The 18,160-nt window shown below is 34.3% G+C and overlaps 1 protein-coding gene across 2 annotated transcripts in view; it reads left to right on the forward strand.

Annotated features, from left to right (window-relative positions):
- The window catches only part of Atrnl1 (attractin like 1), a 723,769-nt gene that overhangs the window by 14,661 nt on the left and 690,948 nt on the right, over positions 1-18,160 (forward strand). For both annotated transcript variants that reach the window (XM_047554249.1, XM_047554248.1), the window contains exons 3-5: positions 994-1,107; positions 5,754-5,882; positions 7,246-7,454. In XM_047554249.1, the coding sequence (XP_047410205.1) occupies positions 994-1,107; positions 5,754-5,882; positions 7,246-7,454 (452 nt within the window). The remainder of the gene's footprint in view (positions 1-993; positions 1,108-5,753; positions 5,883-7,245; positions 7,455-18,160) is intronic.

Here is an 18,160-nt window from a genome sequence, read left to right on the forward strand (position 1 = left end):
AGGGCCTGAAATGGAATTTATCTATTTAAACATTATGAATAAGATCACAAGTAAGTCACTCTGAATTTGTGATTTTAAGAGTTTATTTAGAAAACCATGTTTTTAAAGATTTTTTATATACTTTAGAATTCTTAATTCTTGTATACCTGTGGTTTCTGTTTATTAATAGTATATTGCATGTAGCAGACAAAGGTTCTGAAGGCAGTTTTGAAAGAGAGATCCCTCCCAAAATGTTCTGAATAGCTGGTGGAATCACTGCAGGAGGTATAAATTAGTTCCATCAGAACTTATTGGATTAAATCAGTTACAGTATGCTTATTTCAATAAAATACTGAATAATCAGTGAAAAAAAATAGCATATTATATTGAGACCTTTGATTATGATTTGAAGAACTTAGTGCCTCCACCTAAGGGTTTTATAGAAATGAGAATAGTTGCTTCTTGAGTGTTGAATTCTTTTTAATGTTTCTGAAATTTTTTAATTTGTTCTTTTTAATCATATGTGACAGTAGAATGTATTTTGACATATCATAACTACATTGAGCAAAACTTCCCATTTTTGTGGTTGTACATGATGTGATATTCATTCTGTGAACATATGAAAGTTATGAACAATTCATTCTGAGCGCTGAATTTTTAAATAAATTTTTTTCAAATACAGTTGGTGATGATAAAATACACCCATTTTAGTAGACAGTTCAGTAAGGTTTCAGTAATGTGTATAAGTTATGTAACTGTACCTTAATCCAGAAAGAATCTGTTGACTAAAGTTTTAGAAAATGATGTGTCCTGCATATGGCCTATAAATAGATTTAAAGTTAAATCTCATTTTTACAAATTAGATATGACAGTTCATTAGTCTTTTAACTTTAGTGATTTGAAGATTTGTAGAAAAATGATCTGTAAATAGATTTTGAATAAAATATTTTATCTAAAATTTAAGACTGTTTTGTGTATTATATATTAATTTAAAAATATTTTAATATTTTTCAGTCCAAATGCAGTGTTAAGATTAAGATTCAATCATTTTGCCACAGAATGTAGCTGGGATCATATGTATGTTTATGATGGAGATTCAATATATGCACCTTTAATAGCTGTACTTAGGTAAGTAATTATGTAAGTGATGAATTTATAGTCCATTATAGGGAAGTAGTATAATTTGCTAATTAGAAGTATATTGACTTGAACTCAAAAGTAAATTTAGTGCACATATTGTTGACTCAATTTCAAAGATGATTATAATACTATGTTGTATACTCTGCTTAAGCATATATGTATATGTAATAATGTAAATATTAATAGAGCTTTGATAAATAAGTGCTATATTGGAACTTTTATTTTTACTAGTCACATAGACTTAATTTTTAAATTATGGCATTTTAAGTCTCAGTTTAAAAACATTTTCTATGTATTTATGTAGATGTTATAAAAAGTTTTATGAGTAGAAGAAAAATATATTGGACATAGAAAAAGTTATAAACTTGTATTATAAATTTTATAGACATTATAAGTAATATGATTATTGACCAGGAACTCAGTATATTCTTTACTTTTGTTAGTTGCACGTTTTCTCTCCTGTATTCTAGTCTAGCATTTTGAACATTTTAGTATAAATAAAAGCTTATTTTAATTTTATTTTACTATTCAGGTTGCCGAAATTGTTTCATCAGGAATGTGAAATATCATTTTTTGGACATGTGAGGGTTTACATTTTTAAAAATATTTCTTTTAGTTGTCGATGTGCACAATACCTTTATTTTATTTATTTATTTTTATGTGGTGCTGTGGATCGAATCCAGTGCCTCACATGTGCTAGGCAAGTGCTGTTCTACTGAGCTACAACCCAGTCCCAGGGTTTACATTTCCAACTGACTATTTCAGTGTGAATCTGTAGGAGGGGCCAGGGTTGTGACTCAGTGGTAGAGTGCCTGCCTAGCATGTGTGCCCACAGGAGCTTAGACACTCTGTGATATTGCTATTGCAGAAAATAGTCTTAAAACTCTTGTTTTGAGTTGTTTGGGCATTATAAACTACTTGGTTACAAGTATACTTGTATCTGAAGACAACAGAAAATGCAATAGATCTTTGAATAATTATGTTGTAAGACAATTCATCATGATGATTAGATAAGATCCTGAGTTCACACATTTATTTTTAGCAATCTAAACATCACTTTGCTATTATTATTGCTTTCTTTTTTAAAAATTTTTTTAACTCTTTTTGTTTATTTTTTTATGTGGTGCTGAGGATCCCGACCCAGTGTCTTGTGCTAGGCAAATGCTCTACCACTGAACCACCTCCCCAGCCTGATATTATTGATTTCTTTTTGCGACACAATTGATCATCAATTGTGTGTATTTTCATTTATTTTTCTAGTAGTTCTAATGACTTTGCATTAACTAACACTGATCCATTAACATTCTTTTTTTTTTGGTGGTGCTGGGAATTGAACCCAGGGTCTTGTGCATGCAAGGCAAGCACTCTATCAACTGAGCTATATCCCCAGCCCCATTAACATTCTTGCCAACCTTTTCCTGTTACTAAAGAATCTTTCATAACATAATTAGCAGGACAGGGTTAGTGTACGGCTATGAAAATGGAACTAGTCACTTCATTAGGAAGTGTTCTGGTTACCTGTCCTGAGGGAGGTGGGAACTTGTGTTTGTTAAATAACCTTTTGATGCTAAGCACGTTCTGTATAGTTTAAATGCCAAAGATCTCATTGGATAAGTACTGTTATCCCCTTTTCAAAATTGAGGAATTGAGAATCAGATATTATCTACTTCTAATAGGTAATAGAGCCAGAATTATGATTTTTATTGTTTGTACTTCATTTTGTCAAGAATCAGAATCTAATTGTGAGGGTTTTAATTGTACCAGTTGTATAAGTATTATTACTCAACACACATTTGCTAACCTGCTCAGTTCCAAAGACTTTCTTAAGCCAGGGGTAAGTGAGGTGCAGATCATTGCAGTGAGTTCAGAAACCAGCCACCTGGAGTTGGGCCAGACTTCCTAGACTAAGGCCACTGCCCTCCATAAGAACACCCTCACTTCAGACAATAGTTGCAAGCTTGGGTGTCCCCACCCTCACTATCTTGACTGTAAGGTTGGAGGTGATAATGACTAAAATGACTCTTCGAACTTAGGAAAGGTGCTGAACTTCTGACTGTAGATTTATTATAAGGATAGAAATCAGAACCAGCCAGATAGAGAAGCATTTGAAGAGAGTGAGGTTGGGAAGGATCACAAATTGTGTCCTTGGGATGTACTACCAACAAAAAAGTTCACCTGAGTTTTAGTTGTTCAGAGGTTTTATTGGGGTTTTATTATATAGGCATAATTGATTGAGTCTTTGGCCATAAAGTTGAACTCAGTGGTTTTAGTCTCCCTCCTGTCTTTAGAAGTTAGGCTGATGCCATATATGGCCACAACCCTTTACTGGAGTGGCTGGTCTTGTTGGTGTGGTTATCCCCCATCAAGAATTGTCTCTTCCCTATGTAAATTTATGATTACACAAATGGTATGCCTTTACGCCATGTACAAACAGAGAAACAACATGTATCCCATTTGTTTACCATAATAAAAAAATAATAATTAAAAAAAAAAAAAAAGAATTGTCTTTTAAATCTAGAGGCCCATCATGAGTCACCTCTCTGGCAAAAACTGTCAGGGCCTACCCTGAGTAACAAAGACACTCTTATCACTTGGGAAATTCCAAGGACTTAAAGGCTGTATTCTAAGAACTGAGAACAAAGGCCAGCCAAATTCCTTAGTACACAGTCGTCATGCACAGCTGGGGGCATGAAAACAGATTTTTCACACTTAAATAGTGTGTGGAAAAGTGTATTTTAATCAGGTTATAAAAGAGGCCTATATAATTTCAGAAAAAGTATCCAGTCCTGCATGGTAAATTTTTTCATGAGTAGAGAAGCATGGTAGGCAAGTATGGGACCAGGTAGGACATTCTAGGTAGAGAAAAATGTGTATAAAGGTATAGACAAATTAAAGACTTTATATTTTAGGTCAGTAGTAAGTTGTTTTGAGTGACTTGATCATAGAACATGTGAAGGGATACGTAGGACTCAGATTAACCAATAAATAGCAGTCAACCATCTGTTTAGTACTCATTTTGTGCCAGGCAACATACAAATTGTTTATATTCATTAATTCATTTAACCCTCATAGTGATAGTTTAGTTATTATTACTGTCATTTTACAAATGGAGAATTGGGGCACAGAAGGATTCTATAAGTGGCCCAAAGTTGCCTATCTGATAAATGATATGGAGTCAGAATATGAGTCTGTGTTATGTAATTCTAGGCTTTGGTTCTTTTATCACTATGTGTGTAGCTAAGATTGGTATTACAGAATTTGAATTTTGTTGACAGTCTTTTCAAAACCTTTGTTCCCTTTTTGGTGTGGAGCATTCCTGGTAGCTTCTCTAGAATTTGCAACCAGTGGGAAAAGGTAAAGCTACAGGATTATTTGTTAGAGTAGCAAGGTAGTGCTGAGTGAAGGTTTATATATGACTTAATCATATATACAATAATTACAGTAGATGTCATATAACCTAGTAGTTGTAATAATAATTACTAAAGCATTAAATGAAGAGTTGATTACTTTTTAGTTTGTGTTTGAGAATATGTTTGAAAAATAAATTGTTTGACTAATATTTAACATGTGAAATATGATTTGAGTGACAGAATTCAGTTTGTGTGCCTAAACAAATTTAACTTGGTTTAAAGGAATTTGCTATTTTGATTTATGTAGTTTCTTATTAGCTTCTTTTCTTCCTCATTGCACGTTTTTACAAATTAGAGAGGGTAGTATGGTATAAGTAAGTGAAGATATGTAATTTTTCCTTATGAACAGGTAGGTTAAAGAGAAGTGCCAGTTACTTGAAATGCTATCTTTTATACATTTCGAAATTCCCTCTACCCCCAGATTAGTTTTCTTTTGTGTGCATATAGGCCTCGGTGAACAATATTCTGTTTTGAAATAGTTATATATTAATAATACAGTTTGCATAAATATGCAGAATTTTAAAGAACTTAGAAAACATATATTTTAAAATTACCTGAAATGCCTGGATGAGTGTATTGGAAATATACTAGTGAACTTGAATTTTATTTTATTTTTTTGGTATTGAGGATTGAACCTAGGGGTGCTTTACCAATGAGCTTTGTCTCCAACCCTTTAAACTTTTTTTTTTTTTTAATTTTGAGACAGGGCCTTGCTAAGTTGCTGAATCTGGCCTTGAACTTGCCATTCTCCTGGGATGGCAGGCTTGTGTCTCTGCACCTGGTATGAACTAGAATTTTGTTGTAATTCGTTGATGGGGAGCATTCCTTCCAGCTTTACTGGAATTTGCAATCAGTGGGATCACTTGTTAGAGTAGCACGGTAACTCTGAGTGGAGTTTTATATGTAATTTAAGTAAAAGACCACAGTATGGTATTATGACAGGATGGATAGCACAATCAAATGCAGAAAGGGAACATTGCAGTCCATGGTGATGAGAAAAAAGAGTGAAGTGGTATGAGAGTAATTGTTAGTATATTGGCAGCAGGAGGAGAGCTAATGGAGTAGAAATGGATAGGGGCTAATTTTAGTTTTATTCACTTTAGAGTTATTCATTCTAATGTAGCTGCTTAATGATTCTAATAAGAATATTTTTGAGTTAATTTTTATGTAATTTAGCAGTCATCTGTATACAATGGATATATATAATATTTTGTTCTCTTTTAGTGGTTTGATAGTCCCTGAAGTAAGGGGAAATGAAACTGTGCCTGAAGTTGTTACAACATCTGGCTATGCACTGTTACACTTCTTTAGTGATGCTGCATATAACCTAACTGGTTTCAACATTTTTTATTCGTAAGTATTTTTTAAAAAAATTCATCTTTGTAATGGATTCTTATAACTTGACTTAAGAGTTTATTGTTTCTATAAATGTCTTATGTGTTAGGAGCAGGTGTGTTATTCAAATTATAGTAGGATCCCTTCCTAAGTCATACAGTCTTAATAATATACCACCAAATGCTATTTAAACCCATGTTGGGATAATATCTAAGTCTGAGGATGTTATGGTTGCAAATTAAGTTTGGTTGAATATTAATTACAAAATTTAAAATTGTTGGCAAATGCCTAAAACCCAGTGTAGCTTTACTGGTAGTAACAGATGCATGAGAATGCAGGGAGCGCAGAGCTGCCTTTCTGTACTTCTAATGTATTTTATTTGTAGTTTGAAGAGGGGCATGGAGCTAAGTTTTGGTAGTCCTTCTTTAGGCCAGAGACTGTTATAGATGCTGTATAATACATTGTGTCATTCAATTTCCTTTTTATCCATTCTTTCAGGTGGGTATTTTTTCTGATAATACATGTGAGGACATTGAAGCTTGGGAGATAAATGTGGCTATACCACTGTCTCCCCTAAAAATAGGAAAAAACAATACTTATTGAGAATTTATTATGTATCTGGCACTTTCTATACATTTTTACATCTGGAAATCTCAGGATGAAGTAAAGTAGCCAGAGATGCTTTCAGATGCTTTCATAGGAATGATTACAGAGGAACTTTACACCTTAATTGTTTTCTTTTCTTCATAAAGTTAGAAATTGATAACTAGACATTTTTTAAAGCAGGAATAAAATATTCGAAATGTCCCTGAACCACCAATTTATTATAGGATTTATTTATTACATAATATATACAAGAGTGTATGCAAAGGAGAATAAATACATAGTAGAATATAATTATTTTAAGGACTTTAAAATGAAATGTGGTAAATATCCTTTTCTTTCATAAGAATGTATGGGTGGTAGCATGTGCTTTAATATTTACCCAAGTTATGTCTTGACTTCTTATAGACTCTCAGGTGTTCATGGAATTTAATTTTTTCTGTAAAATTTATATTAAAAATATCTGTATTTAAATCTTTACAAAAAATTGTTCTTGGAACCGTACAGATCCTGTAGATGGAGTGTGTAAGTCCTTAGATGTGTGGAGTCTTGGTAGCAAAGTAAACTTATGGAACAAAGACTAATTGCAAATAAATGGTATCTGGATTGCATGAGAGTGAAAGCTTATAGATTAAAGAGCTGGAGCTATATTGTGAAACTGTATTAAATTAATAAACAAATGAGACTCAATATAAAAACTAGAAAGTTTACAAAATATCAACCAAAATTCTTTTTTTAATTATCTTGAATTTGAGTATGTATGCATTATATTTTACAGAATCAATTCTTGTCCTAACAATTGCTCAGGCCATGGGAAGTGTACAACCAGTGTCTCTGTTCCCAGTCAAGTATATTGTGAATGCGATAAGTACTGGAAGGGTGAAGCTTGCGACATTCCTTACTGTAAAGCCAACTGCGGCAGTCCAGATCACGGGTACTGTGACTTGACTGGAGAAAAACTGTGTGTCTGCAATGATAGTTGGCAAGGTAAGCCTGTGTGGGATAATAACTTCTGAAACATCAATTAATATATTTTGTTATAAAAATTCTACATTCATTTCATTACAGTTTGCACATCCAAATCACATGTATTTGTTTTTATTTTTAAAATGTTCAGATTAACAATTAGCTTCTTAATAATTTGTATTTTCACAAATAGAAATTGTAAAGATTTTGTCTACTTGCTATTTTGAGGATTGAGTGAAGTTTATATATGAAACTTTAAAGTTGTAGGTGTGTGATCATTATGATCTAATGTAATTTTTGTTGAATCTTCAAAGAATTGAAGACTTCACTGTGTTCAACATGGGGTACATTCAAATTGGATTTATAATGGGTAACTTTAGTAGTGTGTTGCAAAAATAAATGCCATCTCACAATAGCCTGCTTTTTATTACTTATTTCTTAGCAAAGACTGACCTCTTGTGGCTATTTTCAAAAGAACATGAGAATATTTCAAAAGGTATTTAAAAGATTCAAGTATTTGGTTGCTTATTATAAAAGTAGGATCCTGGGAAAGAATTCTACATAATTTATAAATATCTATTATTAAAGATTAATTTTAGATCATGCTGGAGAATTTTGGTTTACTTCAGCATCTGGGTATAAAGTCATAATTTTTTTCACTGGGGAATTAAACTAAGGAATAGGTATAGTCATCTATGGACTTACCCACCCAGAGCCTACCTTTTGCTAATTGTATTTATGTTCACATTTTGAAAGGCTTCCCTTGTGTCAATGTGTTGATCTTGTCAATAGAGTGTGACTCACTAATTACATAACCCAAAAGTATGATGGAGTGTTGTTATAACATCATGTAGCAATAGTAGCTATAGTTTCTATTAGACATGCTAAGTAAAAACCAAAGAGAAAATGCTCCTCAGGTAGTTTTATTCATCATTCTTGAGATGACATTTAAAAAAAGTGTTACTGAGTATGCTGAGTACTTTCTTAGTGGGATTATTTTAGGCTTTGTATAAATTATTTCTGTCTTAAACTTATGTTTTCACATTTGAGAATATTAGATATGATAGCCACATAAGATTAAGTGATTTCTTATTAAATTGAATTTGATTACCTATTATGATTATGACAGATTATTACAAATTTATAAGAGCTCTTGATTAAAGGGGTGTATATTTTACTGGCTATTTTAATCATTTTTGGCTTTTCTTTTTCCTTGAGATATTATTTTCTTTAAAAATTTCAATCTGAAACTACAATTAATTCTTTTTCTATAGGGCGAATGGTATATTGAGATCAATTTAAAGCCTGAGAAATAGAAGGATAGCTCATGCACATAATGTTTGCAAATTGGTTTTCAGTTGCTATTCCATTTCAACAGTCTTGAAAACAGAATAATAATACCTTGTATGACATTCTCTATGAACATCCCTATCCATTTTCTGTTCTCCTCTTAGGCCTTTTGTGAAATGCTTTCTTTTCTGAGGGTTTTGTAATATACACTTGGTTCAAAATATTACCTTTCATTTTCCTAGTTTTTGTTTATTGGCCTTTTTACATTCTATTATTTTCACCAGAAGCGCCCTAAATCATAAAATTTCTAAATCTGATATGTCTATAAGCAAATGGAAATGGGGAAGCAAATACTCATAGTACTGATATGTTGGCTTTTAAAGAAGAGTCATAGTATGAATAGCCTAAGAGATGTATAAGTACGTATGTGTGTATGTGTACACACATTTTAAATAACAATAATGTGACTGTGATTTATAAATTATAAAATATTTTATAGAAACCATATGAATTTCATATTGTTCTTATCTGTTAATTAAGGAGTTGATCTTTGAACTTGAATATTTTGAGGGTAGAGGGCCAGATAGAATGCTGTTTTTAAGACAGCTTGTGCAGATTGTTTTCTTGGAGTCTCAAATCCAGTCTTGATTCTGCATTTAAGAAAGTAGAGTTAAAAGTGGGTGGGATTATAAACAAAATAATTAAAGGAAAAATGATATTTTTATTTCAGATATATAGACTAAGGAGGAGTCAGTGAGGTAAGAAGAATAGAGGTATTTGTTTCTAGGACAAATGGGGAATGATCAAAGAACTAGACATTTGAAAGTGAGGGCTGTATAGGCAATCTTTATGAGATTCAGAACCTGGCAGTTTCACAGAATGTGTTATTTGGAACTGCATTCTCTAGGTTAGAATGATAGATTGTTGTTGCCCCCATTGTCCTCTGATATTGTTTGATTTTACTTACTCTGTTTGACTGACACTATATGTATGTTGTAAAAAAGAACATTACCACTCAGAAACTGGGATCTTATTAAGAGAACACAAGGATAGACCTCATGCTGTCCTGCCTGTGCTTCGTGTGTCCCTGTTTCTTTAGTTTTCTGTGTAGTATCTCTAATACTTCTGTTCAGCCACACTATATCCCCCAACCTTAACTTTATCATCAAATTCTTTCTTAATCATCTGGTTTCATGTTTTTACTGTTTGAGATATTTTTCCATATTACATAGGCGTTTAAGAATAGGTGACACCAATAAAGCCAACTGTTGCCCTTTTCCTATAGAAAACACTTAAAAAAACAAACAAACCCAAACAGACAAAAGAAAAATTAAAATTATAAAGAATGTAGAAAATGCGAAGTGCAGCAATTTGAAAAGCACACTGGTTTATTGTGTACTGTTTAAATTTGTCATAATTTATTCTTATCAAAGATAATGATATTTACATGTGAAATATATTGCTAAAGGGATAGACACCTGTGTGGCATTGTCTAATTGTATGACTTTTTAAATAGACTTTATCTTTGACAGCAGTTGTAAGTTCTTAGAAAAATTGAGCAGAAGGTGCAGAAATCTCTGCCCCACACATGCAGAGCCTCTCTCATTGTCAGCATCTCCTACTAGAGCCAGACATTTGTTAGAATTGATGAACTACATCAACAAATCACTGTCACCCTGTCAGAGTTTACATCAGGGTTCATTCTCGGTGTTGTACATTCTCTGTATTTAGATAAATGTACTGTGACATGTGTCTGTCCTTGTATGTACAGAATAATTTCTGTAATTTAAAAATTCCCTGTGCTCTTTGTCGTCATTTCCTCCCCCAGTCCATGGCAACCACTGATCTTTCTTCCTGTCTCCATAGTTTTGCCTTTCCTATGTCACACACAGTCACGTGTTGTGCAATAATGGGAATACATTTTGAGAAAGGGGTTGTTAGGCGGCTTTGTGTGAATATCTTAAGAGTATACTTGTGCAATTAAGAGACCTACAGTGTCACTAGGTGATATAAACTTAAGGGACCATAGTTGTATATGTGGTCTGCTGTTGACTGAAACATGGTTACAATGGGGCTTGTGACTTAAGTGGAATCACATAGTAATGCTTTCTGTCTTAACTTCTTTCACATAGCAATATGTATTTAAGTTTCCCGAATGTGTTTGCATGGCTTAATAGCTAATTTCTTTTTAGCACTGAATAATATTCCATTAAATGGACGTGTCACAATTTATCCATTCATGTACTGAATGACACTGTGGTTTCTCTGATATTTTTCACATAATAAAACTTATTTAAATCTTAATAAGTCACATAAGGGAAAAAGACAACTTTGAAAGTATTGATCTCTTAAGATGGCTTTCAAACATGGAAATAGATGAGAAATTTTTAAAAAGATATCAAAATAAAAATCTAACAAATTGAATTTATGTTCACATATAGAGAGTATACTAGAACAGTGATTTTCAAAGCAAACTCCAAGATGTGATGTTCCCTTCACCAACTCCTTTAGTCAGAATGGCTCCAGGTTTCTCTCTCACGTACTTTTCTGAATCTTTTTTTTTTTTTTTTTATTGTAAACAAATAGGATACATGTTGTTTCTCTATTTGTACATGAAGTCAAGACATACCATTTGTGTAATCATAAATTTACATAGGGTAATGTTGTTTGATTCATTCTGTTATTTTTTTCCCTTCCCCTCCACCCCTCCCACCCCTCTTTTCCCTCTATACAGTCCTTCCTCCATTCTTGCCACCCTCCTTATCCCTAACCCTAAACCTAACCCTAACCCTAACAATAACCCCTCCCACCCCCCATTATATGTCCTCATCCGCTTATCAGCGAGATCATTCGTGCTTTAGTTTTTTTGAGATTGGCTTATCTCACTTAGCATGATATTCTCCAATTTCATCCATTTGCCTGCAAATGCTATAATTTTATCATTCTTCATGGCGGAGTAATATTCCATTGTATATATATGCCACAGTTTCTTTATCCATTCATCAACTGAAGGGCATCTAGGTTGGTTCCACAATCTGGCTATGGTGAATTGAGCAGCAATGAACATTGATGTGACTGTATGCTGATTTTAAGTCCTTTGGGTATAGGCCAAGGAGTGGGATAGCTGGGTCAAATGGTGTTTCCATTCCAAGCTTTCTGAGGAATCTCCACACTGCTTTCCAGAGTGGCTGCACTAATTTGCAACCCCACCAGCAATGTAGGAGTGTACCTTTTTCCCCACATCCTCGCCAACACCTATTGTTGCTTGTGTTCTTGATAATCGCCATTCTAATTGGGGTGAGATGGAATCTTAGGGTAGTTTTGATTTGCATTTCTCTTATTACTAGAGATGTTGACATTTTTTCATATATCTGTTGATTACTTGTACATCTTCTTCTGTGAAGTGTCTATTCATTTCCTTAGCCCATTTGTTGATTGGATTATTTGTATTCTTGGTGTAGAGTTTTTTGAATTCTTTATAGATTCTGGAGATTAGTGCTCTATCTGAAGTATGAGTGGCAAAGATTTTCTCCCACTCTGTAGGCTCTCTCTTCACATTACTGATAGTTTCCTTTGCTGAGAGAAAGCTTTTTAGTTTGAATCTATCCCAGTTGTTGATTCTTGCTTTTATTTCTTGTGCTATGGGAGTTCTGTTAAGGAAGTCTGATCCTAAGCCAACAAGGCGAAGATTTGGACCTACTTTTTCTTCTATAAGATGCAAGGTCTCTGGTCTGATTCCGAGGTCCTTGATCCATTTTGAGTTGAGTTTTGTGCAGGGTGAGAGATAGGGGTTTAATTTCATTCTGTTGCATATGGTTTTCCAGTTTTCCCAGCACCATTTGTTGAAGAGGCTATCTTTTCTCCATTGCATATTTTTGGCCCCTTTGTCTAGTATGAAAAAATTGTATTTATTTGGGTTTGTATCCATGTTCTCTATTCTGTACCATTGATCTACCTGTTTATTTTGGTACCAATACCATGCCGTTTTTGTTACTATTGCTTTGTAATAGAGGTGAAGATCTGGGTTCTTTTCTGAATCTTTGGGGGTCTTTGGTTGAAAGTAACAGAAGCAGTCCTTGCTTACTGAATTAGAAAAGGCAGCTACTGGAAAGAAAATACCGTTTCCCAGTATACATCCTTTTCTCCCTTTTTTTGTGGGGTGTGGTGGGTACCAGGGGTTGAACCCATGGGCACTTAGCCATTGAGCCACATCCCCAGCCCTTCTTCTTCTTTTTTTTTTTTTTTTTTTTTGGGTGCTGGGGATCGAACCCAGGGCCTTGTGCTCACAAGGCAAGCACTCTAACGACTGAGCTGTCTCCCCAGCCCCTAGCCCTTCTTATTTTTGAGACAGAGTCTCACTGAGTTGCTTAGGGCCTCACTGATTTGACGAGGCTGGTTTTGAACTTGTGATCCTTCTGCCTCAGACTCTTGAGCCACTGGGATTATAGGCATGCACCATTGCTCCTGGTCTTTCTTTCCTTTTGGAAGTAGGATCCACTGAGTTTTAGCTTCCTTATGACCTTATAGCTACATGTCACAGTTCTCATCCTACCGTGCAGCTGTTGTGGGTATGCTACCAAGTTTAGGTCCATAGACTATGCGTGGAATGCTGCATACAACTATTAGGTTGTTCAGTTCTGTTTCTGTGACTGGTAAATGGTAACCACTGTAGTAAGTGATAGCACTGGCCCATTCACCTCTAGAATGTTTCAAAGAGGGTCATGAATTTTAACCTTTTTTGGCAACTTATTTTGATTCTTTTAGCCTATTTCCTAACAAGAGGATATTGAAGCCTGGTACAGTGGCACACATCTGTCCTCCCAGTTACAGGGAGACTGAGACAGGAGGATCACAATATCAAGGTTAGCTTGGGCAACTTAGTGAGACCCTGTCTCAATATCAAATTTAGAAAAAGGACCAGAGGTGTAGCTCAGTGGTAAAGCTACCCTGGGTTCATTCCCTAATACTGGGGTTGGAGGGAAAAAGAAAAAAAGAAAAGGATATTGGACAACTCACAAGCAAGATGGGAAGGCCGAAAAAACCAGTTTTGGAAAAAGAAAGGTACAAAGGGAAGGATAAGTCCACAGCAAAGATAAAGCAATAGGAAAGTTAGAATACTCTTGTCACTGCCACTGGGTCTTGGCATACCACCATTGGCATCCTTACATGGTTGCTCCATGCTGCAGGCGTGGATGGTAAGAACTTTGATACATCTTTGTATCACTTGTGAAGATCGAAAGACTTGCTTAGAAGCATCTAGTTGGCTAAACCTAGGTCTTATCCATACCTCAGCTACTTGGGAAATATAAGAATTTGACTTGTTATGTGTGCTAGGAATGGGTCCTGTGTCTGAACAAAACCCACACAGTAAGCTTTTCCCCAAACATATGGAGCTCAAATAAGTAAAAAATCCAAATAAAACATTTTAAGTATAGATTTTTGCCATAATTGACAAGGAATGGGCCAAGCAGTTCTCTCCTGTCTACTCAGAAAGACTCTGCAATGTGGGCTAGTAGTAGGAGGAGGCAGGCAACAGAGATATTCAGCAGGCTTTGGCATGTGATTTTTATGGAGAGATGATAAACAGGTTGCCATCTTTTATGTATGTATCCCCTTGTCCCTGGGCCCATCCTGTTTAAGCCTGTTGTTTAAACTCTTATGTGTTTTTAATCCTTGTAAGAGTTTTTGTGTTTTCTGTATTTATTTAATTTCAATTCAGACAACAGTTCTCATTTAAGGATTGAAGTTGGTTGTTTTTAGCCTTTACTGATTTAAAGACAGACTGAATATGTAAATCATTTAATGGAACAGTTTCATTGCATTGTGCCTCTGATCTGTAAAGTCATACTTTATTTTTGACTTATTTCAGTTTCTCAGATGCTTTATCCCTTTCTATCTCAAGACCTTTCTTATTTCTGAACTTCTTTCTAGAGTACCTCATCCCAATGATAGTTGAAGACCAGGTCAGATTCCCATTCTGTGCTGTCTCGAGAACTACTTGAGAACTGCTGCTTTTTAAAATCATAGCATTCATCACAGTTCATAATGCTGTTTGTGTGATTTTTCTTCTTTTCCACTGTAACAAGCTCCATGAGGTTAAGAAAGATAATGTTTTAATCATATTTGTATCCCCAGAACCTAATATAGTCAGGACATGTAGTAGGTACCCCAATTTTTTCTTTTATTGTCAAATGAATGAATTAGAAATCTGCTAATTTACCAGTAGTATTTAATAATACATGAATATTCAATTATAGGTGTTTAGTACTCCAATAAATTATATAATTTACTTTCATATAAAAAATTCTAAATAAGAGACAATTAAATTGAAGTATTTTAAATGTTTTACTCAAGTTTTGGTTCTTGAGTGGGTCCTTGGTCTTATATTTATTTGTCCTTTGGTTTTAGATTTTAACATTTGCCATTAGGTGGCAGTGTTTCCTACCAGAAAGAGCACTTAAACCTCATGACTGCAGTTGTGTAAACCTGATAATTTTGTTTGATTTAGAAAATGTATACTCTTTTAACTCAAACTCTTATTTTACCCTGTAGTATTTTTTTCTGGGGTTATCATACAACATATCAGGGCATAATTAGTTATTTTAGGATAGTGTATCCATACACATGTAATCTGTTTTGCCTTGAAGAAATTTGCAAGGTAGCTTACATTTCCCTTTAAGAAATTAGTAACAGTGGACCTGGTCTTTATTTTTTTTTTTTAATCTTGTGCAGAGATAGGTGACAGAATACTCAATTAAAATATTCTTATCTAGGAAGCACAGCAGATCTGACTTTTTGTAGGAGCCAATAACATTTTTGTTCCTAACCTGCTTAAAAAGTTTATTGTTTAGAAAGAAATGTAGCATTGAGAATGGATATGATTTATTCATTTATACGTTTATTCATGAGGTCATTTATCTATTTTTGTTCATTTATTAATGTACCAATTTTTTTAGCTTCTGTTAAGTGGGAGGCACTTCTCTGAGTCCTTGGGATATATTGTGGAACTAAGAAGGCAAAGATCCTTAGGGAAGTCACATTCAAGTTAGGAGAGACAACTATAAACATTAAATATGTAATATGTGAGAAAGTGACTAGTATAATGGAAAAATAGAGTAGAGAAAGGGAGATAGCTGTGGGTTAAATTTAAAATATGATGGTTAGATTAGGCCTTATGGAGAAGGTGCCATTTGAGCAAAGACTTAGAGCAGGTGAGAGAAGTTACCCATGTGGGTATCTAGGAAAGAAACTTGTAGGTAGAGGAAGCAGTCTGAGAAGGTTGTATAGGCAGGGACATGCCTGCTGTGCTTGAAGACCAGCAAAATGGCCAGTGTGGCTGAAACTGACTTCTGAGGGGGAGATTAGTTAGCTATGAGCTCAAAGGAAAAGATTGGAGATAGGAGTTAAGGGGTAGTTGCGGTTGATGGAGGTATGTGAAAGATAGAACTAAGCTAAATTTTAGCTTTGTAAGGATTTTGACTTTTACCTAAAGTGCCATGGGAGAGCTATTGAAAGATTTTTGAGCAGAAGGTGGTTATCATTTGATGTAGTTTCATAAGTTTCCTGTTGACTTCTATATTGAGAATAGATTGTGGGATCGACATACCAGTTAAGAGGCTACTGCTGTAATTATAATCTAGGCGAGAGATGATGGCAGTAGCATGGACAGGTTGGTAAAAGTGGAGGTGGTGACTTTGAATACTGAAAGTAATTTTAAAGTAGAGTTAATACTTTTTTTTGATAGATTGGATGTATGGGGTGAGCAAAAGAAGAGTCAAAGATGACTTTAAAGTTCTTGAGAAGATGAAGAGATGGAGTTGTTATCAACTGAGATGAGAAAGATTTTAGGAGAAAGATAAGGTTGGTTTTGTATTTTAATTCTTAGATGTCTTTTAGACATCTAAAAGGAAATATTGAGGAGGCACTTCAGTCTAAATTTAGTGGAGAGAGGACTGTATCATGGTTGTTAGTTTGGGTATGCTTACTTAAAAATATTAAATTGGAAGTCATTGATGGTACTTAAAGCCTTGAGACTGGATGAGATTACCAGGGAAGTCAGACTAGAGAAAGAATATGGCTGCAGACTGAACTAACAAATTTCAAATTTCAGAGTACTTTGTGCTGGACACACACACACACACACACACACACACACACACTCTCTCTCTCTCTCTCTCTCTCTCCATATATTCCTTCCTTAGAGAAGTGTGCCTAATGTAGAAATATTTATAAACGCTTACTTTGTTGTCTCTGACTTTGTAGGCTTTTGTTGCCTCTAACTTTGTAGGATATTTGTATGGTAAACAAATTCTGCCTCTGTCTAGCAAATTCTATATGTCATTTTCAACTAATAATAACCAAGGTCTTGGGCTGGGGAGATAGCTCAGCTGGTAGAGTGCTTGCCTTGCAAGCACAAGGCCCTGAGTTTGATCCTCAGTACCGCCAAAAAAAAAAAAAAAAAAAAAAAAAAAAAACAAGGTCTTAAATGCTTAGGATTTTATTTTGTTCATTATTCATTTGTATATTTATTTTTTTATAACATTTATTTTTATAGCACTCTTCAAAAAGTTTTTTTTAGTTGTAGATGGACACAGTACTTTCATTTATTGATATTTTTGTGGTGCTGAGAATCGAACCCAGGGCCTCACATATGCTAGGTAAGTGCCCTACTATTGAGCAGACCCCTTCTCAGACTCCTTAACCATGGTTTACAGATTTCCTTCAAAGCATGAAGTCTTAGCTCAGGCTGCAGTGTACTACAGACTGGGTCATTTAAACAACAGACATTTATTTCTTACCATCGTGGAGACTGCAAGTCTTAGATCAATGTTCTGGCCTGGTCTGGTTAGGTTATCTCAGGGAGGAGTGGTAGAAAATTTTTCATGGAAATGTTTTTATAAAAAGATGAGTCTTGGGGCTGGGGAGATAGCTCAGTCAGTAGAGTGCTTGCCTTGCAAGCACAAGGCCCTGGGTTCGATCCCTAGTACCCAAAAAAAAAAAAAAAAAGATGAGTCTTTACCGCACTTAAATATAGATGCCAGTATTAAATTTTTAGTCATTGGGTAAGCCTTTATATGTATGAATTACTCTTTATGGTTATTTGTATTTCAAATTAATATTCAGTTCATTAATTTATTTTTTAATCATTTTGGTGATAGAATTTTGAAAGCAACAAATTAAGACACTCAGTTTTTCTTAGACTTGAAAATCATGCTCCTAAATCTTATTCTATTCATACATTTATTAATTTAGAGTAAAATAAAGGCAATCTATAGAGTTTGACTCTAAATCATTCCTTCTAATATGGTAATTGCTAGAAGCTATATAAAATAACTTAGTAACAAAAGAAGAATTTTGATTGCTGTTTTCTTCTGTATAGAAAAGTAGATATATTGCAATTACAAAATGAAATTTAAAATCTCTGCAATCCCATTTCC

The sequence above is a fragment of the Sciurus carolinensis genome, chromosome 5 (genome assembly GCF_902686445.1).
Source record: "Sciurus carolinensis chromosome 5, mSciCar1.2, whole genome shotgun sequence".
Lineage (NCBI taxonomy): Eukaryota > Metazoa > Chordata > Mammalia > Rodentia > Sciuridae > Sciurus > Sciurus carolinensis.